Source organism: Callionymus lyra, chromosome 5 (assembly GCF_982586985.1).
Source record: "Callionymus lyra chromosome 5, fCalLyr1.hap1.1, whole genome shotgun sequence".
Taxonomy (NCBI): Eukaryota; Metazoa; Chordata; class Actinopteri; order Syngnathiformes; family Callionymidae; genus Callionymus; species Callionymus lyra.
The window spans coordinates 31590976-31616575 of NC_141822.1; the positions used below are offsets into that span (position 1 = coordinate 31590976).

Consider the following 25600-nt stretch of genomic DNA (forward strand, 5'->3'; position numbering starts at 1 on the left):
TGCAATAAATATTAAGAATAATAATAATAGAGTTGTTTTTTGTTTCTTTTAACAAATAAGCACACCCTCCACAAGACCAGGTCCAGACTCACCAGTTGTAGTCGGTCCAATTAAAGATGAAAAGCAGTATTCAAGACTCTTATTATTCAATTATTTTATTATTTTCATACAAGGTACATTAATATATGAACTTCTTTGGACTCGTTTCCTTCTACAAAACATGTTTCCCTTTTTTTCCACAGCAGATTATGACAATACAAGGGATCTATAGACGAGTGGTCTGGTAAAAAAGGCAACTACTGATTGGACGGGAAGAGGAACGGCCCCGGAGATGGTTCAGTCAGGCTCAGGAACGAAGGTGAGATGAGTTTATCTTTGGATTGTCTTGCGTATCTTGTAGCAGCTTGACCTGAAGATCTGGGTCCATGTTTTTAGCAACACATCTTCAATTTGTCTGTCAGAGCACACAGAAAACATCAAATGTCATGTTATGTTGTATTTTGGTTTTAAAAAAGTTAAGAAGGCAGATTCTGATTCTGTACAAGTCTCTTCCTGTGGTCCAGAGTAACATTTTCTAAAGTATTCATTTAGTAAATTGTTTAATTCTTCTTATTAATAGATTTGTACATGCGGATAAGTTTAAGTCATCAATTAATCTCTATGTCGTGGGAGATAACTGAGCGCCAAAACTCAGTTCCAAAAATCACAAATGTACGTTTATTTTTGTTGTCGTTTTAACAAGTGTTCCATTTTTTCAAGCGTTACATTTTAAAGACTACAGTGGTGTGGTTGAAAAAAGTAAAACTATTAGGGAGGTGTTTTAAAAATGTACGCAAAACTCAAATTCAATGACTTACTTGTGAAAAGAAGAGTCAAGCAAAAGGATTTCCGAAGGGATCCCCAAAAGGGTCTGTTGACCCAGAGCTCTGTCCGACTGGAGCACTCTGTGTGGAGGGGAGAAGGAGGAGATCAGTAACTGGACAGAGTGGTTGAGGAAAGATGTCGTTATTACCGTGGGTAGAGGCGCAGCGAAGAGATTAGAATTGGGGGCCCCGAAGGCTTCATCAAAGATGTTGTGGTTGGCAACGGGGGCCGGTGCCGAATTGTTAGCAGTGGCAGGAGCCGAGAATGCGGCGCTCAGAAGTCCCATGCTCGGAGCTGGGGCTGCTTTGGGAACATCTGTACATAAAGAATATGGTCCATTAAAAAGTGCTGCAAGGATGTCCTTGGTGTTTGATGAGGTGAAGAGCTCTGGTGAAGGCAAGATGGATAAAACAAAATGATGGCACTCAAAAATCCGGAAATGAAGGGGGGGAAAAAGAAAGAAAAGGTAGATGGATGGATGGATGGATGGATGTTAAATAATTCAGTCAATGAGCGACAATGGACTTTAAATTGATTATGTATAAAGGAGGGCTGATTTACCCTTTTTCTTAACTATCCATTAAACGTACAAAGAGAAAATTAAAACATTTTTAAATAGGTTCCTTTATACGATTCCTGCACATTTCTTTATAGTCATTTTATGATGTTTTATTTGAATAATTAGACATCAAATGAGTGTGTTGGTTAGCTGGGGGAGGCTGTTGTGCTGCATCAGCTCACTTACATGTACTTTTAAATAATACTTTTGTACTATATTCATTGAAACTAATTAGCATTATTCCAGTAAATCGATTTCACCCATGTTAAGAATCACTTAAAAATCATAAAAACAATTGAATAATAATCATATTTTATAATTAAATATAAGCTTTTTTTTAACTTCCAAGCCGTTCTCATAATAGAAGAAAAGTATGAGCTTATTGTACTGAAACTACTGTATTAACTCCTGACATAATCAAATAATATACTATTCTGAACGTATAGTTGGGGCAGTCTTAGTCTTGAATATCGCTCATTTGGAGTTATTTGAATAATATATATATATATATATGACATAAGCTTATGATGTTCATCTGATTAGTTATTCTAGTGAGAAGCAGAACTAGCCATTTTTGCATCATTTTGCTTTTGAGAACTAATGTTCTGAAAACTCTTTGTTTATTCCTGAAGAGTTGATACTTCTGTGGTTAATCCCTGATATTATTTAATTTAACAGCTACCTGTACCTTATAACAATCACTCAACTGTCTAGATTAGGGTTTTAAAAGTAAACCATGAGAGGAATACACACTGCTACTGACTGCATCAGAACTTTTTTTTCTTTTTTTTTTTTTTAAATACAGCTTTGTTTCATGTTAAGTAGAAAACGTATGCTGCAAAAATGGTCAAATTTGATACAGTGAAGATTTATTTCCCAACCACCATGGTGTCCTTTGGCTGGTAGTATCAATTGTGAATGGATGGCTGCAAATACCCTATGGGTCCAATGCTTGAGAATCCTTATCTAGGCAAAATAAATATGTTTTTTCCCCTCCATAGTCATTTTCACAAAGATCACGCCTTTCTGTTTTCTACCACAATAAGGGTTTATATCAAACTCAATGTTTAGGTGGTCAGTTTGACCTTAAAATAAAAGTTCATAATCAACCACCACTGACTGTCACTGTAAAGTGGTTGCATGAAGCCCAGATCAAGTCTTAAGTTAAATAATTAAGCAGCTCTAAGAGTGTTAAAAATATGTGAAGTTGACTATTCCTACCTGCCGATATCTGATTGATTTCAAAGTCATCGTGATCAGCAACATCTTGAGCCATGCCCACTTTGTTGGTGAAGTATTGGTCGAAGGCACCATCATTCCCTCCACTCGCAGGAGCAACAAGGGCCTCCCCTTTCCTGGCTGGGATAGCTGGAGGTTTGGCGAGCTGGAAGTCCTTGAACATGTCCTTCCCCGTCTTCTTCTCTTTGTCTCCCAGGGGGTCCAAAGCTGTGAAGGCGGTGTTCTCCACTTTGGGAGGCTCCTTCACAGGCGGCCTAGGAGCGGGGCGAGTCGGTCCCTGTGGGTCCCCCATGGCAGGGAAGTGGCCCTGCTGGAAAGGATTCACGGGCTGACCCCATCCAGGAGACACTGGTGAAGGATGACCCCAAGCAAGGTGTGGTGGGGAGAGAGGCGGGACTGACATTTGCGGAGGCATCTGCTGACCCCAGACTGTGGGGGGAATGGGGAGACCTCCAAAGGCTGAGGGCTGAGGGTAGGCGGGCATGGGACCTGGGGCAGTCATACCCGGTACTGGATACATAGAGGGCGCTGTAGTGGGGGGTCCCCACATGGTTGGAGTAGACAAGTTGGTTGTAGCTGGAGGTCCCAACTGAAGATTTCCTGAAATACGGGAGGAAAAAAAGTGAAACTGTATATATGACAATACAATTTACAACAAGTCCTACCATTTAATGCACACGTTATGATCAGTTATTAGAATTACTTTTACTAAATCTAACGTATCTTAAAGGTATTAAAAAATGAAATTCTAAAAAATGTTTTAAACAAATGTTTTAAAGTAGTAGACACGTCAAACACCTCAGTAGTAATCTATAGTTTTTGATGTTTGAATTTTTTATGTGTTCTTCTTTTCTGGTAGTCTGTTAGTTTATCTTTATCAAGCTTTATTACTAAGTATTTTTACTGGCAATTCTTTACATCTTGGAATTTTATTTTTGACATATTTTGTCTTATCATTCTTACTTTTCTACTTTGTTCCTTTTTACATTTGCAAAATGTTGTATTGGCCATGTCTCATTACAACAGATTCTGCCTGTAATGTAATTTTTTATTTTTGAGATTAAGAAAGTATGACTCTGCCTTATCTTTAGTTTAAATTTGACTTTTTACGGTAAACCAATGGGTTGCAGTAGAGGACAGACATTAACTTGATGGTTGAAGTACTGAGAGCACAAAGTCTTATTACTAGTGATGGGCTGGTAAGGACTCATGAAACAGTTTGGAGGTGTAGCCACTGTCATGAAACAGTGTCTTACCTTTAAAAGGTCACTAGATGTCACTCTCTGCTTTAAAATCGTTGGCCCTGAGCTACTTAGTCAATGAAACTTGGCATTATTTTCAAAAAATGTTCTGCCATCTAGTGGCCTTTTAAAGGGAAGGTCAGGCCTGGAGATGCTTCTTTTTTTTGTTGCAATTATAATGTTGTAACATTGCCAGAAATATCATCAATCATCTGTGGTGCCCTGTCCCTCTAGAAAATGCTGGAAACACTTCACCAATTAGGAGAGAACCTCCAGATCTATCAGGATTACGGAATACGTTTAAAATACATTTTATACAAACACTTGAGATATGTCACTTTACCAAGTGCGGCAATGGAGGATGTGGCCGGTGTGTTGTTGAAGAGACCAGCTTGTGGAGACGAGTGGTCCGCTGGCGCAGCAAACATGTCGGCTCCAAACAAGTCACTAGCTGAAGACTATTGATAAAACAAAAATTACAAAACAGACACAAGTGACGTCACCTGGCAGAGATTCATCAGGCCTGGATTATAAGAACCTGATTCACATGCACTTACCAGAGTGGAAACTGCGAGAGCGTGAAAGTTAAAGAACACAAGCAGATGAGCAAAGTTTCACCGGAACATGCTGACATCACAGACCAACCCCAAAAATAACAGATTTCTAAATTAGACTTTTGATAGCACAGTCTCTTCTGCTGCCCAGAGGTAGGAAGTGTTCTGACCCGGGGCCACAATCAGACCTACAGCCATTATTTTAATACACATCCTTGATAAATCAATACTTCCCCACGATTAATAATTAACATCAAACTGAAAACAGGCCCTCTAAAAGATTTTCCGTGGACCTTTGGCATACTTTTGTACCAACGCAAATTATGATCCACAAAGATTAAAGATATGCAAGCTTTGCTTTCAATAGACAGTTTTGAAAGCCCAGATCAAAACTGTCAACTTTTAATCAAAGAAACTCTGACCTGCAACACCGTGTAAAACAGTTTTGGCCTCTGGATGATGTAGTTCGACACAACTGCCATCTCTTACTTCTGTCAGATCAAGCGTCCTTTCATTCTTCCTGCAACAGTCGTCTCCATCCATCCCACCCCGACTCTACCTCTTCTCCCTCTTGCCTTCCACTTCGCTTTTTAAAGATCAATTGATCATAGACAAGCCTCCCTGCAAACTCTTGCAGCATCAGCCTGTCCGTCACTCCAACAGCACACGTACTCAATTCCTCTTCCGATTTCCTTATTAACCATTTATATAATAGAATTAGAATATACATTTTGAATTTTATATTTTAAGTTGGACAAATAAATGTGTTTTAATATTTTAACCATAAAGTCTGATTTATACGAGGACCTAAACCTACAACCTTCTTGGTTCTGATGTGGCCCCTCTGTGAAATTATTTCTTTTTTTTACGTGCATTTTAAACATAGAATAACAGGGAAAAAAACACCATTGCAAACATTAGAAACACCAGAAAGATGAATGAAACCTGTGTCAACCATCAGACATGCACCACCATGGAACCATGAAGTGTCACCTTTGCCTTCCTGCGACCGCGTCCTGCTTTAGAACTCTGCGGCGGTGGACTTAATACGACCGATTCCTTAACATGAGTCTCTGGGGAGTGAGGAGAGTCGCCATTCGAAAGCGGCGGCGAGTCAAAAAATGGGTTTTTGTGCGAGAGGACTGGTTCTGAGTCATTCCCATCCATCACGGTTATTGCATTTCCCTGAGGTATTTTGCCACCTAGTGGCCACTGGCCGTTATTGAGAGCAAGAATCATTGTCTCACTGGACAAGCCGTTTATCTGCTGACCAAAATGTTCTGAGACTCCGTTCAAAGGATCATCGATAGTCCGACTGATGGCAGCTGTGCTGATTAGGTGATCATTGGTGAGGAAAGAGTGAGAGGGGGAGACAGAGAGGGGGTCGTCTCTGAAAGGGTCACTGTCTGGGGTTGGGAAGTAGCCAAATGTTGCGGAAAAGGGGTTCTCTTTGTTGGGATGGCCAGACTTCCCCTTTATACAATTCTGATTACTGTCGACCTCGTCGGAAAAGTCCAGCAAAAGAATATGGTTAGAGTCCTGGCATTATTGTGAGGAGGGGGAAGAGAAGAGGAGAGTCATGAATCACTTTTGCACAAACACATGTTAACAAACAGAATGAGGGATTTCATGATGTGACACTTTAAAGCTGCTACCACTCAAATATTTGACAATACATCAAATTGACTTAAGGACAGCGTTGATAAATGAGAGGCAGCAGCTTTGAATCGTCAGAGGAAAAGGGTTGACAAACTTAAACTCAATTCTGAAAAGATTGTTTGTAAATGTAGGTCAGAAATACAATTTTTAGTATTGATGACGTGCATCACCTTGATGCCTCAGCATAATAAAAACTGCACAACACAAACACGTGACTCAAGATTTGCTGTAACCAAAGGAACCTGGGGTTGAAATGCAGTTGCCTATTGTAGTGATGAACGTATTAAAGGCTGAATTTGCTGAAGGATTTGAGTTCCAACGTGGAAGAAGTTGGAGAGAGGTAGGAGTCTTGAGACAGCTGAAGGCACGATGCTAGTGTGGAGTCACACTACAATCAGTCACTATGTTGATGCAGCTGCAGACTTAACATAGCTGCAAAATGTAGCTAAAACCCACCACACTGCTGAATATTGCAGAAGTGTAGATCAAAAGAATACGGCTTGTTGCTTGTGTGGCTGAAGACTAAAAGTAAAAATGCTAGAATTCTACTCAAAAACAAGCTAATTTTGAGCCATGTTGTGCAGCCCTAGTAAACAACAATCATCTTTCCAGAAGTGAGTTCACACACAAACACAGAATGATCTGGAGTGTTTTTGTTTGGAAGAACGTACCGTCCATGTCGCGAACACACCGTTAGTACCATCAAACAGGTTTGGAAAGGTTTTGTCAAAGACCTTTGTTAAAAGTTTTTTTTCTGAATTTGATAATTTGGTTGATTGAAATTTAATTTTGGGACATATTTTAATTTTCATCATTATATGATATAGAAAAACATTGTAAAAATAAAATAGGATGATCTGTGACCAAATTTGACGGAATATAAAATATACACTATATATAGATATATTAAATTAAAGGCAATTATTTAACAGCTTTTACTTAGAATTGTATTACATACAGTAAATATGGTAGAAAAGGTTACCGTTAATCTGTAAAATGTTTTTACAGATTAATTTAGCATTAACATATTTTTAAAAGGAAACTGTAAAATTGTTGTTTTATTTTTAAATAATAACGAAAATATATTACAGCAGAGAAAATCAAGCAGTTTTTTTCTGCATTTACCAAGAGGGATTCAATAATAATAATAACTTCTTATACAAAGAGTTTACGTTGAAAAGTTAGAAATAAACAAAGATCTGAGTTAGAACACAACAGGGATCAAAATCAAAGCAGAATGTTTTTCAATTTAAGAATGAAAAGTATTTTGTCCCAGTTCAAATGGTTGTGTACCAAATAAACTGTCTGGAAGCAACACCTAGATTATGATGTCAGGTCCAAAAATGACTTGTTGTTGGGTGTCACTCGTCTCACCGACTCCTTCACAGGTCTTTGATGTGGTGCGATTATACAACTCTGAAAATGAACTGCAGGCAAAAACATTTCACACACTCACATTTGGAGACTGGATGTCTGGAGGAGTTGTAATGTCTCCAAAAAGGTCGAGCTGCTCCACAGCCTGAAAACAGGAACACGCTGTATTTACCCGACGACTATTAACGACCAAATTAACGTTGAATTGCAGAGAGAGTGGACAGGAAATCTCACTTGGCCTGCCTTCACTGCTCCGTCCATACTGAGCCCAGCATTGTTTCCATTCTGGAAGGACAAGAGTTTGAGGAAAAAGTGACGCAATTATTCACAGTTACAGCTTCCAAGTTCTTACCTCAACCGTGCCGCCGTTTTCTCCCTGTGGACAGAAGTTTGCCGTTAGTGGCTTATTATGGACGAAGGCATCAGAAGAATGGAATGTGTGGAGCTGTTGTTCTGTAAGAGAACACTAGGGGGCAGCGCTGAGGCGCTCTAAACTTCAAACACTGACCTTTAATTTAGAGAAAATGTCATACCTTCAGAGAAGACTCGGCTTCCTTCTTCCTTATGTTGAAGATGACTTGGAAAAGATCCTTCAGGTCAATGACCAGAGGTTCAGCCTGCAATGAGATTATATTAGTTTGTTTTGATTCAACTAATATTACAAACATAGATTTAATAATTGCACATTTTATTTAATACATTTTTTATTTAACTCAAGGACACTCAACAGGTAAATTAAAGAATTTAAATAGAGCGATTGAACTCCAGATTATTAAACTGATTATCAATGCATACAGGAGAAAGCATGGAAGTTACATTTTTAATATTTTACACATATATGTATATTTTCATTTTTCCTCAAGTTAAAAGTTGTGAATGTTTATAAACGAATTATATAAATAATTAGATTCTAATTTGTTATACATTTACACAAGCAAAGCACCACATTGTTTGTTGATAGTGAGTTGTTTTTTTAATTCTTTAATAAAAATGTAACCTTTTTAAATTTAATTACAGAGGCTCTTATCATTTGAAACAAATCCTGTTTAACTTCTCCATCCATATTTAATAATAAAAATATGTTTTTCACAGAGCATCTCCAGCTCATCCTTACCTGTTGTGCGGTTTTAATGGCGAAGAACTGATGCTGTCCTTCAGCGCCGCACACATATCCGAAGGCCCGGTTGTCGGTCACGTCCCTGGCGATGAAGGAGATCTTGTTCACCACGTGCTCGTGTTCGATCACCTGCAGAAGCCAGTGCATTCGTTATGATGATCCAATTCAAGACGTGAAGTTTCTGTCACTCACCCCGGATCTTTCATCGATGATCTTGATGCCAGTCATAGAGATGTTGATCCAGATCCGCTGTTTGTGCTTCCCCTGTGAGCGAGCGGCTACTGCCATTCCCTTTGAGAGCAAACACATGTTCAATGTCGCTGCGATATTCTTATACAAAGCAATTGTCAAAGAGCTTGTGAGTCAATATAATTCAAAGTGGAACTACAGTGACAGGCTAATGGCCTTCAAGCATAAAAGAGCTTTTAGACACCAAAGGAATGTTTCAGTTAAAATAGGAACTGGCTGATTGATTTGTACTTTAGCTTGTTTTAGGTTGTGTATCATTTATGTTCAAACCAGCTAGGAAGCTAAGCTAACAGACGCTGGTCATTCAGGAGGGAAGCTAAAGCTACTGGTTCATGTACTTTATTCTTGTTGATGTTTAACACAACTCTATAGATAACTTTATTACTTTAACAACCAAACCAAATGTTTTACTTGTATAGCACTTTTGACAATGCTACATTTTATCTCGAACATTAAAAAAAGCTAGGTTTTCTCTTTTTAAGATTTTATGTAGCTCAGGTAGAATATTCACCTAAATTCCTGTAAATCTCTTGTGAACATTTTTAGATCATTAAATATATGTTGTTGTTTTTTTTGTTTGTTTTAAACGTAACGCATTCTGATGAAATAAAATAAAGAACATTCAAATTTTGCCTAACTTCATTTTAAGATTCCGGAGAACGGCCATGTTTGCTTGTCTCTTCAGTACATAAAAAAAGTTACACAAATCTTCACCTTTAACTTCATCATAGAGTCCTGGCTCATCTTGTCGCCTCTTGCTTCAGGAACATCATCAACACCGATCAGCTTGGCTTTGTACCTGACGCCGTCACCCTGGAACCTGGCCAGCAGGTACTCGTCCGTTTTCTCAGGTACTGGCAAAAATAATGTAAACCTACGATCAGTCTATTGATCAACGATGCAACGAAGACGCACTCACTCTTCTTCTTCTCCCTCTTGAACGGGACTTTGGACCCGGGTGTCGATGGAGAGGTAGGAGGGGTGTTGGAGGTGTTCAGATCCACAGGGATCTGCACGCTGGTCTCCACCTCGGTGGACATGGCGAGGGTGGAGCCTCCCTGGACAAGCTGACCGACGACTCGAAAGGTGAAGCGGTTGAAGGATTCACAAGGTCACACCGAGCAGACCACGGTTAGCATCCACACATGCTTCACTTGTGTCTGTGGAACAGAAAACAAGCCAATAGTACCATCTTCACACGTGTTTTGTCATCATTTCAAGAAGTTTATTTATATTTCTTAATTGAACAACTTGAATAAAAAGATTTTAGCTATAATCAGTTTCTCAAATAATTTATTGCTGCAATAACATTTAGCCAAATGCTATGCTAACTTTTGCTAATGTCCAATTATTTGGGATCTCTGGATGTCGTAGTTGCAACCAGCACAATAAACATCTTGCTTATTAGAGACAAAATATATCCAATATGCTACTTTCTACTCTAACCTCTGGTCACCAGCTTTTAGTGACCAAAATAATTAAAAAAAAGTTTTCTACACTGGGTTTGTCTGGACCCGTCATCACCTTTGAGTGACGACTGTTCCCCAAAGTTTAAAGAAACCCGTTGAGGCAACTCCTGGGAATTTTATAATTAATTGTTATGACAGAAGGAGGAAGCCCCTGGTCAGACCCATGTGTTTAATCAGGGTAAACACAGGTAGATCCTTGGACACATTTAATGTATGAATACATTAAAAATGATTGTAAACACAACACCAATTATACACATGCAGGCAGTTTGAAGCACTGAAGCGTAAATACTTTGATTCGTAAAAATGTCATGATGACATTGAACGGCCAAAAGCACCACCTGCTGGTCACATGACACACACAGGAGTTAGTCCTTGACTGCATAACATCCTCACATCAAGTAGTTACTCAGAAGGAGCAATCATACCAGTAGCTCACCTTGAACAGATTCACGTTTTTGCACATCATAAAACTATTGGTGCCGTTAACGACAACTTGTAAACATTTACAAGGACAGACTGTCAGAGAATAAAAGCAATAACGCTGCATCCTCAGAGGACTGTGGCTTCCATTGATGCTTCGTCAGCAGTTCAGGGACCTCATAGCTAATCCCAAGTCAAAAGTGAATGGTTTCAGTACTGACTTAAATACTTTTGTTGAAAAAAGTACACACGTTTGATCATTCAACTGCATCTTTTTTAACACAAATCTTGGCAGGGTAGTAACCAATTTTACAAATTGAAACTTTCCAATTTTGTTTATTTCCAAATGCAGAATTTTCTTCAGGATTGTAATTGCAAGGGATGGATGGTTAACATCTTTGAGATTTCGATATGCTAATACTTAAAAATGATCCTGTGTTCCATTGCAACTATCTTAAAAGTTTAAAGACAAAAATAACTTTCTTCTCGATTGTTATATGACATTTAAAAGACTGATAAAAATCTAGAAAACGGGACTCAAAACATGGAATCAAACCTTCCAGTGGATGAGTGAGCAAACACTAGTGTCCAGCGTACGCACCTTCCAGCAGGACATCCGGCGAACGACTGTCTAAGTTCCCGACCTGAGGCGGTCCTCAGTGCACAGGTCTGGCAGCGAGCAAAGGTTGAGCAATTAGCAGGAGTTAATGTTACTCTAGCAGAGCAAAATATCTCGTGATGCTGGTTTAAAAAGAAGTGCCTCCGTGTTAATATGCTGACGGACTAAATGTTTTAAAGCTTGATGTTATTAACATCACTTACAAGGAACTTTAGAGCTTGGAATGTTACGCAACGAAAATACGGTTCTGTGTAAAGATACATCATCCAGGCTAGCCAGCATCTAAACACATCTCTTAAAATGTATATACATTTTACAACTTTGAAAATGTTTTCGGGTGTTTTGATAGTTAAATGCTCTGAAATAAAAACATTATCTCAGAGTTTTCCTGGGCATATTTAGGATTTTGATTTCTAATACAATCGTTTTTAACTGACATAGTTTTACCATGTTTGTTATTTTCAACCCTTTCTTAAATCAACTAAAAAACAACATCTAGGCTTCTTTAATTATCACAGTAGTATCACAGGGGATTTTCAAGATTCATGATGTTTGTACATTGAATGATGTAAAAAAAAAAAAAAAAAATAGGAACAAGTAAGCCCAAAGCACAGATGTCTACATAACCTGGTAGGTTATTAGTTTAATTCCCAGTAGAACAATGATGTTTATAATTCATAATTTATGAATAAAAAAAAAAGGAAAATGAAACTTAAAAAAAAAGAAAGGTTATTTCTTCATGGTCCTAACATTACTCTGATCAGCTGTTTGTTCTATTCCCATAACACAGGAAAACAGCAAGTAGCCGACTGCATGCCGACCTCATGCAATTCATTTGGAAAATAAGGATCGTGAAGAGACGTGTATTTAATCAGTTTGTGTATTTCACACTTTTTCTAATCAATGTCCACATTTCACAGTTAAGGGTGGTAGAAAAAGCAACAGCTAATAATGGACACATGTCCCTGTATACTTGCATTAGCATTTTCAATACTTTATACTGAAAGTTTCATCTAAAAGAAATTGTGTTTGTTTGTTTTCCATAAGTAAGGCAGCTTTCAATGGTGAGGGTCTCTGTTCAAGTCCCACACAACAAATAAAGAGGATTTTTTTCTGATGAGCATCCACCATATCAGTTGTTGTGTAAACTTGGTGTCTGGAACTGATGCTGTTTGTTTGACTCCCTGGAGCGACTTTTGGTCTGAAGTTCTGAACTTGAAGGTAAATAAACCCAAGCGGCCAACTTTTAGCTTTTCTGGAATACCTTCGGTTTATGACGAGGCCCTAAAACCATAAAATGTTCACCACTCGAGTTCACGGCAGAACAAGAGAGGGCAGGATTTATAAAGCCGGATCCCTGTCCGAGTGAGAGATCGGAGCTTGTAAAACACTGCTGTTCCATTTTTAATTGGAGTTAAAGGATCAGCGTTTAACTCTGGTGTCCAATGGAGTGATGAAACATGGTTCCTGAGCTGACAGGAACAGAGAAGCAGTGATTCGTCAGCAGAATAAGTGAGCACAAGGGCACAAATGTCACAATCCAGAGCCAGGAAGCGTAAACCAGTGCACATCTGGAGGAAATCATGGAATGAGTCAGTCTGCAAGTGAATGAGATGGTGAAATACCACAGCGACCCCCTCCTCTGAGGACCCTGCCAACACTCTGCAGAATGAAAACACGCTCCGACAGTCAATATGTACGAACTTCTTGGACCCAAAGACTCAAAGTCCTGGAGTTTTCAGTGACAAAGTAGGTCAGAGAAGCGAGAAAACTGGAAAACTTTTTTGGTTTCACCGCAGTGTTTGTTTGACTCTTAATGTATGCACGAGAGGAGCGTGAGGCTCACGCGCGTGTTAAAGGTAGCACAGGCAGAGGAATGTCGGGGTACCCACCGTTGTTGCTCTGTGTGTGGTTCCCCCCGTGGAGTGTCCGCGTCCGCGAGGCGTCAAAGCAGGAAAACGAACCTCAGCTCCGAAGGAAGGAGAGCAGCAGCAGCAGTCAGATGTTTTCCGCTTAATGCGCTGGACGAGCTGCAGTTTAACCCTTCAGGCTCCGGAGCGCCGGTCTGACAGAGGGGGCGGTGCTGCGTTCACGTGCACGGCCAGCGTCGTTCTTCTGGACGTCGCTGGGAAAAGTGTCAAAAAACGACGTACCGATCATTTATAACACACGGAATGACGTAACTTATAAGTGAATATTAAAAATATATTATGGGAGGATTTTTATGCATGTTTTGTGAGTTTTATTTGAAAGAAACCTTTCATTTTATTTTAAATATTTATTTTGACAAATGTCTTTATTTTTTTCTGGGATTTGAACAGTAATGTGAAATTCATAAGAAAAAGAGAAATAATACATCTCTTTTTCTTTTTGTGTGGTTTTCGTGTTTTTCATTTTATAAGACGAGCTTTTTAAAATTATTCATATAAAATGAATTACTAATAAATTATGTTTTTTCTTTGGTTTACACATTTTATCTCAAATATATGGGGTTTGGTGTTGTTTATAGTTTTTTTTATTTAAGTTTTAATTTCTCTTGTATTCTTATTTTACTCGAGGTTCGTCAAACTCTTTTAAATCTATTTTTTGGTGAAACAGAAAATATATCAAGCAACAATGCATTTTGCTAACGTAAAACTTGACGGTTCCAACGTTTAAAAACAATCAATGAACTATTTCTACTTTTTTGTTTTAAATATCTTATTTCTTTAAAATACAGCCATTCCATTACTACTAATTTGTGTATGTGTGTGTCTAATGTATGTAGTTAATAAATATTAAATACATCTAAATTGTATGTCATATTTATTTTATTTTCGATGTACTTGTCAAGTATCTCCGGTACTACTTTGCACTACAATTAACATAGCCTGCAAGTGCTATAAACACCTTGAATCAAACCTAGTTTAAGTTTATATTTAAATAATATAGCCATTTAATTGTTCATCAATTAAAACAAAAATTGGACACACTTTTTTCCCAATATAAAAATAATTGCTATTTTCTAGGAAAACAGTAGTACATTCTGTTTTCAGAAATAAAATGCGTTCTTACCTTTGTTTAGTCACTCATTTTTATGAATCCATATCATATTTACTTAATCAATTTCCATTTGAACCAAATGTATTTATATTTTTTAACTTGGAAATACCATAATGTTATTTAATACAAATAGCCAAAATGTGAGAACAATACATTTTGGTCAGGGCATACAAATGAGAAACCTAATTTATCCAGCTTGCTCTGGGTCTGCCCCGTGGCCTCCTCTCTCTTGCAAGAGAGACCTGAATACACTTAGAGAAGAAGCTCCTTTTGCTAGTCGCCTCATATTTTCAAATCTTGTGTTTGCTATACTGGCAATAAAAGGTTCTGATTCTGATTTGGTTGCATATCTTTACAATCAAGGTTGAGCTCTCAGGCCACCAAGCTGAAGACTTGTTGTGACTCATCTTAACCTTCAAACCGTTATTAGTTAAACCAACAACACTGGGAAAAATGTTATACAACGACACAGCTGAAGGAGGAAAAATAATTTGACCCAGAATGGAAAGCTGTAGCTGCTGATGACTCAGCAAAAAAGCTTGACATTTCCCTTTTGCATCAACAAGACGCTTCACTTCACCAAAAGGAACCCACTTCCTGTTTAAACAACTGTGTTGCCTCCAACACCGTCTTAATCCACTTAATAACGGTTCTATGTTTCCAACCAGGTAATGACGTTCCCACAGTGACCAAGAAATCTCACATGGGGCGCTTCTTTGCAGCCAGATATCTGGATGGTTGTTTGGGGGGATTTAAAGCAAAAGGTGTGCCGCAGAAGACAAACAGGAATTAAAGAGCATGGAAAACACAAATAAGGGGCTGAAATGCATCATCAGTTTCAACTACATTTGTGAATAAATCTGAAAGTGAGTGATGATGTCATCAACACTTTGCTTCTGTGGATGTGTGGGTTTCACTTCCATAAACATTGGTGAGTCAAAACCTGTCTGGGGTTCTCCACACGGAAGAAGTCTTCAACCACAGAATAAATAGACTTAATTCAAAATGTTTTTTTTAATCTGAGCTTGTGAAAAACATTTCCTAGATTTATTTGTAAATTGTCTTTTTTAACATCATTACAAGGTAAATATAAAGATCTGTTTCATATCCAGAAATATTAAATGCTGTTTTCAAAACCGCCAGGTAGGTTTCAAGTATTGCTGTATAAAGTATATATTATTTGATCACTAACATTTAAAGAAAAAAAAAAAGTAAGGGCAACATTTTCTATTTTCATTATTTTTAATTATTTTAACTTCCACTGTTTCCCAACACTTTACTTTATATTAAAACATTTTGTTCAAAGTAAAGAGCTTGAACTATTCTTAAATTTAATATTACTTTTCTTTACTGAAAAATGTTATGCCCACTCAAGACAGTACTGTAAGTGTGTAATATTTTTGGTCCTCCCCTGATATACGTCAACAACTTTAACTCTTTTGATTCTTGATGTGCCAATAAATTGGTTTGTTTGTTGTTTACGTTTATGAAAAATGTATCTTGTCAGTTTACCAGCATCCATTTAGGCAGTTTTGCAACCTGACATTTAAAGAAGTCAGAAAAGAGGAATCTGACCACAACAGTACGTCATCTACAAATGTGGCAATTCCTTCTGTTGGCGGTGAGTTTCACTTCTCACACCAATGTTTAGTTAATGGGTCTGCTGACATGTTATCTTTCGGGCATAAGTTATGTGTGACAAAATAAATGAAGACAGTGACCTTGTTTATACTCAAGAAACTGGTCTGATTACAGTCGAGCAACAGCTCACTTCAGAGCCACGCCCCTCCAGCCTACTTATTCATTAGATCCAAACACTGAAACTAAACTTCTGGATTTGATTCATATTTCAATCTTAAAATCATAATTAATGTCCATCCTGCAGTTTTACATACCACCCTGTAACAGTTACATTTTCTGGCACAAACTTGTGTTTATTGGCAAGAATCTGCCGACAAGATACAGGAACCATGATAGAATACTGTATATTATGATATATTGTGGACCAAGGATTTACGAGGACTGACCGCATGACTCTTGATGAAGTTGTAACTCTTTAAACTTATTTATCACACAAATAGGAACACCCATAAGCTATAATACCTGCTTGAGTTAAGTGTATCCTCTCATCCTCAGTCATTCTCGGGTCAGTTTTCTTGTTTCTTTAGCCACAGAAGACGTAATGACTGCTGCCATCCAGTGACTGCAAACTAAATAGCGAATTACACAAAAATTAAAATACACTTTGAATATTTTCATGTTAACTGTTAAAAAAAAATCGAATTATTTAATTTTATACACACTTTATGGAAATGCAATTGTAAAATAACTATTGTAAAAATAAAATGTCAAATACAAGAACATAATTGGAGTCAGTGCTGAATATTGATACAGTTTAAAAAGAAAATATTGTGATTTATTGTTGATAGGATAGATGACAGGAGAGGGGAGCAAGTGTTGCAATAAAGATGGTACTTTACTGTAATGTAAAGTGAAGGACATATTAGACGGAATGCTATACTTGTTAGCTTACAGAGCTAGCTACAGTGAGGTAAACATGACCAGACCATAACACACTGCACTCTTGGATTTCAGATCCATCTTCTCTGCTTCCAAAGGGTGAAGAGGAAAACTAATCGCTAATGTCCGCTTGTGTCATCGGTGAGATTAAGGAGGAAAAATGAAAATGAAAATGGACCGACTTCAGCAGTTTTCTTATGAAAAAAGCCTGGAAGGCTGAGCTGGGAAACAAGAGATAAAGGGCCAAAGGAAGGACGTCCTTCCTGACTCTTTGTCCTGCTGACTCAACTCTCAAGTCCTGACCAGTCACAGACTTGTTTTCCCTCTCATTAATATTAAACCTCACATGTGTCGGTGTGGTACTGGAGTAGACGAAGAAGACCTCAGAATCTACATCTCGGACACTGCTGCTTCCTGAATCTCGTCATCTCCACCTGTTCCACCCTGCCCTCACTTTCTTCTTCACCTCTTTATCAATGTCCATCATTCAGGATGATTGTCACCAAAACTGTTTTCACTCCCTCCCTCACTCCTCCCTCTCATTCATGCATTTCTAATCTGTCTAGCTTCAACTCACTTTATTCCTCTTCTCTCCATCTTCTCCTCTTTCCTGCAAACCATAACAACAGTCAACAGCATCAAATGTATCACTTACATGTGTATCATTACCGTTTGGGCTAAATGCATTTGTTGTCACAATATATGTAAAAGAATAAAGCTAAAATAAGCTCACTTTAAATGTCATCTTGATTGATTACATTCAAAGTTAATGTAATAAATAAATAAAACGTTTTATTTACATTAATGTTGCTCTTTTTTGTCTAGGAGGAGGATTTATTGATTCCTATTGATGTTGCCACCAAGATTGAGAGAAAACATTTGTCTACAATCACAATAAATAATATACTGGCACCTCGAATAGCTGAGATCTTTGCATCTAGTCCGAGAAAGAGCTGCAACACTACTGTCATACTAGTGATCTTATTTGATTATAAATGGGGATTAGATTTAAATGCTACAAAAGATTAAATAGATGCCAAGCAATAACTGCAGGGCCAACCATAAAATAAACATTGAAACATAATCTGAGTAAATGAGAAGTTTTGCCAAAATGCCTTTTAAAGTCAAATATTTGTAAATAAAGTCATTTCATCCAAACTGAAATTTCTTAGTTTCCCGGACAGAAGTTGAATCGGTAGAAACAGTGACGAATAACAGGAGGCGACGTTAACGTCTGCAACCGTTTCCCAACTTTATTAGTCATTTGTGTTGCTCACAATATCAGTGACAGTTTATATATGTGGGTCATAGTTTGTTAGGGAAAAAAATATTTGTTTGTTTCAATCATTTTTGGTTAGGTACATTTTTGTCCTCTATATCTATTTTTATGTCCACTTTTATTTGCCACAGAAGACATTTTCATATTTGTCATATTTTTCTTTGGATAGAGGGATTTGATTGAGATTTGTCACTTGTCTTTGTGCCAAAAGCTTTTCTACCTGTTTTTTAATTTGATTGTTTAATTTGATTTATATGGGATTTTGATTCTATTTATTCTTTAAAAAATAAACGTATTTACGAATAATCATTTTTGAACTTGTGTTTGTTTTAATAAACAGATAGATATTCCCGTTTAAGTCTATTTAAGTCAGGGGTCTCCAAACCGGTTTTCATTGGTTGGAACAAAAACCTGGAGACTCCTGATTCAAATGTTCTAAATTTTTCTAAATTCAAGTTCCATTTTTCCTATATCCCAAAGTCAAATTTTTACTAGTTATAATACTATAACAATAATACGTTTCTTTTGTGTTTTGGTCCCCAGAACATTGTGACTCAACTCTGTGAAAAAGTGTTGGAACAAGAACAAAAGTATACATAATTATAGCAACCATTTTGGGAAATAATTTTGTTTGAAAAGTATCAAGTTTGGCATCAGCAGTAATGTTGTGGCAGCCTTGTGGACCATCTCACAACGAATAATAGATAATCGGAAGAGATGAAAGGATCGATGGCTCTTATTATAGTTGGTGATGAAAAACCCCCAAAAGGAAATGCAGTTTTGGCTCTGATGGAACACGATATGATCAGACTTTTCCTTTCCTGTTTGAAGCAGGAATTCCTCTGTTCAAGAATGTTTGGGCGTAAGTCAAACCTCTGATATCTCCTGTCCAAGATTGCTTAGATGTAATCCACCCTGCCTCTTTAACTCTGCTACTTTATTTTCAGGCCTAAAAACAGGAAGTCTTTGGAGTCAGGAGAAATATTGGCCAAGCACCTTCTGGCTTCCTGAGAAAGCGGAGAGGAAACTGACGAACATCATTAAACTGCTGACTGCAGCACATACTTCTGCCTCTCCAGCGGGTCCTGACCAACACCAGCTCTTCGACAGGGCCGTGGAACGAGGGACACGGACAAGGCAGCCCCTGGATCTGACTTCCTGGAGCCCGTATGACTCGACTCGTCAGCAGAATAGCGTTTGCTGATAATTTAGATTTTAACCTAAGCTCTACACACCATTCTCTTCAACCTTGGAACGCTTGAAAGACAAACAAAACCTGAGACCGTCTTAAGAACTGGGTTTATTATCTTCTCCCCACAACTCACTTTTCTACCAATCACAGAAGTGCAAACTCAGCCAAAACCTCCTGGGTCACATGAGCAAACATCAGGTCATGTGGGCTCCTCATCATGTGACATCACTGAATACATATTGCATTAGGGGTATTCGAGTCATTAGGCAGTGTCGCCACCTAGAGGACACACGTTTGCAGAATTATATAAATAATAATTTATAATTTATTTCAGACTGTAAGCAGTTCATTGTGAGTTATGTAAAATCCAAAACAGGATTGTATTTGTTTGGTTGTGGAAATACAATAATAAATAAAATTAATGAAATAAAGTACAATAAAATAAAACAAGAATTTGTGTTTTTTCTTTATATTTTTGTTGTTTATTAATTTTACATCAGAATCAGTTTTATTCATTTATTAATTTCTTATTTTGCTTTAAGTGTTGAAAATGTCTGGCCTCATGAAACTAATAAAATCTAAAATGTAATGAAAAGTTACATTAAACGTTTTAATTAATTTGTTTACAGTTTTCCTCTGGAAGTAATTGTTTTTATTCTTATAATTTCCATTTCAAATGCAATAATTGAGAATTTTCTTTGTTTACTCAAAATTCTAGGCTGTCAATGGTATTTTCTCAAATCATGAGATTAAAGAAACATATCGCTATCCCAGGCTCGACTCTAGGGTTTGATCATACGTTTCTTAGTGATGGTTGAGTGTGTGTGTGTGAATGAGTGAATGGGTTATTTATTATTCTTAATGTATAGAGCACTTTAAGTGCTAAATAAGTATAGAAAGCGATATATACGACTATATAAAATGTTGAGGACAAAAACATGAATAATGAATAGAATATTAAAATGAATGACAACATGTTATTTCTGTTAGTTAAAAAAAGAAAAAGTAAGAATACTGTGTATGTATAAAAACAACAGTAACACCTCAGAAAGGGTAACACAAATTAACTATTAATAATCTACTTATTCACATGTGTATTAATAGCATTGTTACTATATTCTATTATAATTATTATCAATAATAACTTTGGTGTCTAATTAGGATGCTGTTATTCATTTTGTTTTACTTTCTTCCTTAAAAAAAAGACAGTATTATGAATAGTGAATTACTTTATCTCATGGTATTTACACCTAACAAGGGCTAGATAGAGAGAAGTTAGTTTTCAGAAAGGTTATAAATTAGTAACTAAATAAGGTAATATGTGTTTCCCATTCGAAAATGGTGGCAAAATAACTACTATTCTCTCTATCTATGATTTTGTATGACTTCAGCAGCTGATTGTTATTGTTAATGAACATGAAACATGTGTAAATGGATTGAAATAAACAACCAACAAACTGTTAAGTCGAGTTGCTCTTACGTTCATTGCTGTACTAGTTATAACATCTTGTACAAGCCTAACGCAACAATTTCTAAACACCCATATGGTCAAACCTTTCACATTTAAATACACGTTTATATGTGATAATGTGAAAAAGTGATTCCGGGCAGAGAATAAACATTATTTTTTGTTCTGAGTAACAGAAGACAAATAAATCTGAGCAAAAAGTATTTCCCAAACCACGGATCAATGTCACCTAAAATCCAAACTGTCGAAATTCGCCTGGACAATCATTAACACAGCTGGAGCTTAAAAGACAGAGACACAAGGTTGCTGGTAAAACTCCAACATGAGGGCTGAGCTGTGTCTGATGAGCCTGGGCTCTCTCCTGCTGCTGCTCCACGTCGGAATGTTTGTCTATTTCCTGTCTAATAATGGCACAGTGTTGAGGATTTCAGGAGGCTCATGTTTGTTTCCGCAGGGGAGCCACGACCCCCGATCCTCCAGCGATCAACTGTCGGTGGGGTCCCTGGTCCGGGTGGAGCACCTGCGACCCCTGCAGCGGAACCAGAGTGAGTGAAATAAACTTCGTCACAGAGGGAACGCCATCTTTAGTAACCTGGCTTGTTGGAGGACTTCAGAGAAGCCTTGAATAAGAGTCACCCTGGAAGGCAGACAGTAGTTTTTTAAGGCTGGACCACATTTTTATATGAAAAATTGATCTGAAATTAGATCATTTGATTTTTTATTATGTTATATTGATGTTTTTTCTCCATTTTATCACTGTAGGAATACACAATATAGCAGTGGGTCAGAGACAGTGTTTTCAAATAAGGTATCGAGAGATTGTTTTCAGGCTGATAAAACAGGGAACCTTACGAAACAAGAGCCTTTATATTGTTTTTTTGAAGGATGCACATACGCAATGTGGTAACAGAGGTTTCACAAAGTTAAACTGTTTTGACACTTGGGGGAACCAGAAATAATGTGTGCAATTGTTCGTATCACTCCTTTAAACTTTTCTCATAACAGTCACAGTAAATAATGCGGCCCCTGCAACAATGTAATTGCTGACCTCGGCAGAACCGTAAATTAAATGTGTCCGTAGAGGCGTTCAAGAGCTGTCGAGGTCTTCGGTCAGTTTGGAGGCGACGCCTGTCTCGGGTCAATCGGGGACAGAGAGTTCTGCACCAACCAGACGGCCTGTCAACGACCTCCGGCCCCAGAGTGTTTGGACTCGGAGTTCCAGTGCACGTCAGGTAGCAACTTATTTCCTGCTTCTATGACTCATCATGACCTCTAACAGCACCATCCACGCAGGCAGCTGCATCCACACCAGACTGATGTGCAACGGAGACTACGACTGCGAGGACGGCTCGGACGAAGACTGCGACCCTGAACGGACACCTTGTCGCTCTGTTGTCATGGACACCAACGAGCAGGCGAGGACGGCTGGATACGGGTACGAAAGAAGACCAGTAAATAAACATGAATGCATTAAGAAGATAAGCTATAACTTCACCATTTTAAGTATCCTGACTAGAAGACTTGACTAGAATTCACTGAAGACCACTAGTGAGTGTTATTGCTCCACAGGGTCAACATTTTAGGGTCGGACCCACGAAAGAATCCCTTTAACAACGACTTCTTTAACGGGAGGTGCAGCTCAGTGAGGAACCCCAACACGGGGAAATCAGACCGGCTTCCATGGAATGTCGGCGTACTCAGCTATCAGGTGAGACGGAGAAGCAGGTCCGAGGAAAGCTCGACCAAACACAGTGAAGGATTGGGAAAACAGGAGGAGAGGAAGAAGCTTGACAGGACAGTAGTCATCACTGACTTGATGTAAGGCTACAGAAAGTGTTGTGGGAAGTGGGTTCATTAGCTTTTAAATTCACATGTATTCATTTATACTGATATTATAAAGGAAATATTATATAATTCACAAATTTTCTCTTTCTTAATTCCATGTATTATCGCGTATTAATGAAAAACATTTAAAAGATAAACATCAACTTGAAGCATCACATAATTTAGCTACAGTGAGTTAAAAGGATGTGATTAAAAATGAGATGAACACGTGGAGAAGTCAGGAGATAGAAGGTCAGATGGTTTGGACACATGGAGAGGAGAAACAGTGCCGGACCAAGAATGTTGAGGATCAAAAGAGGTCAAAAGAAGAATTACAGTGACACATAAAAAATGTCCATTTCCGACAGACTCTGGTGGAGGAGACGGTGTCCAGAGAGATCTTCGAGGACACACACAGTCTCCTGAGGGAGATCCTCAAAGAGATGAGCAGCAACGTGAACGTGGGGCTGTCCTTCAAGATGAACCCCACAGAGCAGTCCGTGTCTGAGACCGCTCCTGCTGCCGGGGGTCCTGCTGCCGGGGATCCTGCTGCCGGGGGTCCTGCTGCCGGGGGTCCTGCTGACGGGGGTCCTGCTGACGGGGGTCCTGCTGATGGGGGTCCTGCTGCCGGGGGTCCTGCTGCCGGGGGTCCTGCTGACGGGGGTCACGTGTCTGTTGACCTGTCCTATAAATACGAAAAAAAGTCCATGATTAAGGAGGTCTCTGAGTACAGCACCATCAAGGTACATGTCAGAGATATTCACTCAACTGGCTGCAGTAGCTGGACTTCTTGACTCTCTTCTTTACTCTGGCAGAACAAGAGCTTCATGCGGGTGAAAGGCAGATTACAGCTCAGCACCTACAGGCTCCGCTCCAGGGAACTCAAAGTCCTTGAGGATTTCTTGGTTGACGTCAAGTATTTGCCGGTGCAGTACGAAAAGGGCATTTACTTCTCCTTCCTTGAGGACTACGGGACTCACTACACCAAAAACGGGAAAACTGGAGGAGAATACGAGCTGATTTACGTCCTCAACCAGAACGCCATCAAAGCCCTCAGTAGCCCAACTTTTCTCCTCTCGTCCTCGGAGGTTATAGGAAGCTTCTGATCACTGTGTTTTTGTCTGACAGATTTGACGGAGAGGAAAATCACAAAGTGTATCAAACTTGGGTTATCTGTGGAGTTTAGCGCAGAATCTGTTTCAGACGGAAAAGCAAAGGTCAACAAAGACGACTGTGACAACGTTTCTACTAATGCCAAAGGTCAAACTTTTAGAGCGACATGGGTCATTTTTAAAACATCAGGATTTAAATAAACTAAAACAGTGAAATACAGATGTATTTCATAAAACAAAATGTAACACATTGAATTTACATTTATTAAAATTATAGTTAGAATTAACTTGAAATGATAAGAATTTGACTTGTTAAATTAATTTCACAATTTTTCTTTTTTTAATAAGTATATGATTTTCTTTTAAATAATGAAACGGAAAGTATACATTTCACATTCATATTTCTCTCATTCTAAATTTAAATACAAATACTTATTAAACATTTAAGTAGAACACTTCTTGCAATTATCTCAAATCTTAATTGATGATACATAAGAAAGAAAACATATAAGAATGGTCGTAATGACGTGATGAAAAGATAAAAATAAGGAATGTAAAAATCATGAAAATAAAATAGTGTATTGTATAAGTATGAGAAATATAAATTAGATTAACATAAACTGATAAAAGAAAAAAATAAGAAAATAAGTTCCTACATTATGAGATAAAAAAGTACTATTATTATTGACAGTCATCAAAAATAAACAATGAATCCTGTTGTAATTTTCTAAAATAAAATATTTAAGGAAGACTTCATTATTATAGATGAAAAACAGAGCATAGGATTGGAAATAGTTTGTATTAAAAAAAATAAAACGTTAGGTTTAATGTTGATAAGAAGTTAAACTCAAATGCTATAATATGCACCAACACCAGAAATATTGGAATAAACTAGTCAAAGTCTTATATGTTACTGTTGCTGAGTGAAAAAGTGTCTGATTGCAGAGGAAATCTCTGGAAAAGCTGCGGTGGATAAGGTGATGACGTCTGTGAAAGGAGGAACTTTGGAAAGTGCTGTCGCCATGAGGGCAAAGCTCAACAAGGACGGAGTGATGGACTTGGAAACATACCAGGCCTGGGCCCGGAGCATCCCTGACGCCCCGGCGCTGCTGAACAGCGAGGTGAAGCTGTACTCACAAAAATACACTTTAAAATCAGTTATAGTATAGTGAGTCAGTGTGTGTTTTAGTGTGGGTATGTTACATGTTTCAATGTTTATGTTTGTGTTCCAGCCCGAGCCGATCTACAACCTCATTCCCGTGGATATTCCTCAAGCTAACGCCAGGATAGCTAACCTGAAAAGGGCCACGTCTGACTATGTGGCGGAGTACAGCGTGTCCAAGTGTAAACCTTGTCAGAACGACGGCACCATCATTTTGCTGGACGGCAAGTGTCTCTGTCTCTGTCCTCACCTGTACGAAGGACTCGCCTGCCAGACCTCGAAGCATGACAAACACAAGTGAAGAAGGACAGAAACAACATTGGGTTGTGTTATGTATTTAAAATGTACATATGATTCAATAAATCCATTATCCGACTCACAAATGTTTCCTTTACTGTAATGTTTCGTGTTGAATGCATAGGTATGTGTGTATTTGCCTATATATATTGGTAATTTGGTGTTGGTCTCACAGTTATGTTTGTTTTGTGTAACTGTTTTGTTCTGCTTTTTGTGCTCTTTTTGTGTCCATTTATAAATGTTTTTTGTGTGCCTGTTCGCCTTTGTTTGTGCCAAATTGGTTATGTTTTGAGTTATTGTTTGACAGACTATTGTAGTGTGTATCAACTATAGAGTT

At 38.1% G+C, this 25600-nt stretch overlaps 2 protein-coding genes across 3 annotated transcripts; one reads left to right on the forward strand and one right to left on the reverse strand.

Annotated features, from left to right (window-relative positions):
• Window positions 1–139: 139 nt before the first annotated feature.
• Window positions 140–13446, reverse strand: dab2 (DAB adaptor protein 2). Of its 2 annotated transcripts, XM_087791961.1 has the most exons (15): window positions 13260–13446; window positions 9776–10016; window positions 9571–9710; window positions 8800–8898; window positions 8605–8736; window positions 8024–8107; window positions 7843–7866; window positions 7725–7775; window positions 7573–7635; window positions 5451–5996; window positions 4247–4361; window positions 2645–3262; window positions 1013–1179; window positions 858–944; window positions 140–454 (listed from the first exon to the last, which is right to left on the reverse strand). In XM_087791961.1, the coding sequence occupies exons 2-14, from the start codon at window positions 9894–9896 to the stop codon at window positions 873–875; spliced, it is 2232 nt and encodes a 743-aa protein (XP_087648087.1). In that variant the 5' UTR covers window positions 9897–10016; window positions 13260–13446; the 3' UTR covers window positions 140–454; window positions 858–872. The 2 variants fall into 2 exon arrangements, with proteins under 2 accessions (XP_087648087.1, XP_087648088.1); XM_087791962.1 differs by lacking the exon at window positions 5451–5996 and having other exon boundaries at window positions 13260–13441.
• Window positions 13447–21185: 7739 nt separating this feature from the next.
• On the forward strand, window positions 21186–25349 carry c9 (complement component 9). Its single transcript, XM_087791963.1, has 10 exons — window positions 21186–21252; window positions 21323–21413; window positions 21950–22100; window positions 22162–22303; window positions 22438–22576; window positions 23061–23435; window positions 23508–23748; window positions 23821–23952; window positions 24750–24925; window positions 25037–25349. Exons 1-10 carry the CDS (start codon window positions 21191–21193, stop codon window positions 25265–25267), a joined length of 1740 nt encoding a protein of 579 aa, XP_087648089.1. The 5' UTR covers window positions 21186–21190; the 3' UTR covers window positions 25268–25349.
• Window positions 25350–25600: the final 251 nt, after the last annotated feature.

What these genes read in the sequence shown, in the direction of transcription:
- dab2 (XM_087791961.1), bottom strand. Translation starts at nt 9,896, where the DNA reads ATGTCCACCGAGGTGGAGACCAGCGTGCAGATCCCTGTGGATCTGAAC. An exon ending in ACTCTATGATGAAGTTAAAG is followed by an intron (nt 8,899 to 9,570) that starts GTGAAGATTTGT and finishes TTGCTCTCAAAG; the next exon opens with GGAATGGCAGTAGCCGCTCG. An exon ending in CAGACATCCAGTCTCCAAAT is followed by an intron (nt 5,997 to 7,572) that starts GTGAGTGTGTGA and finishes CAATAATGCCAG; the next exon opens with GACTCTAACCATATTCTTTT.
- c9 (XM_087791963.1), top strand. Translation starts at nt 21,191, where the DNA reads ATGAGGGCTGAGCTGTGTCTGATGAGCCTGGGCTCTCTCCTGCTGCTG. An exon ending in ACCCCTGCAGCGGAACCAGA is followed by an intron (nt 21,414 to 21,949) that starts GTGAGTGAAATA and finishes ATGTGTCCGTAG; the next exon opens with AGGCGTTCAAGAGCTGTCGA. An exon ending in GCGAGGACGGCTGGATACGG is followed by an intron (nt 22,304 to 22,437) that starts GTACGAAAGAAG and finishes ATTGCTCCACAG; the next exon opens with GGTCAACATTTTAGGGTCGG.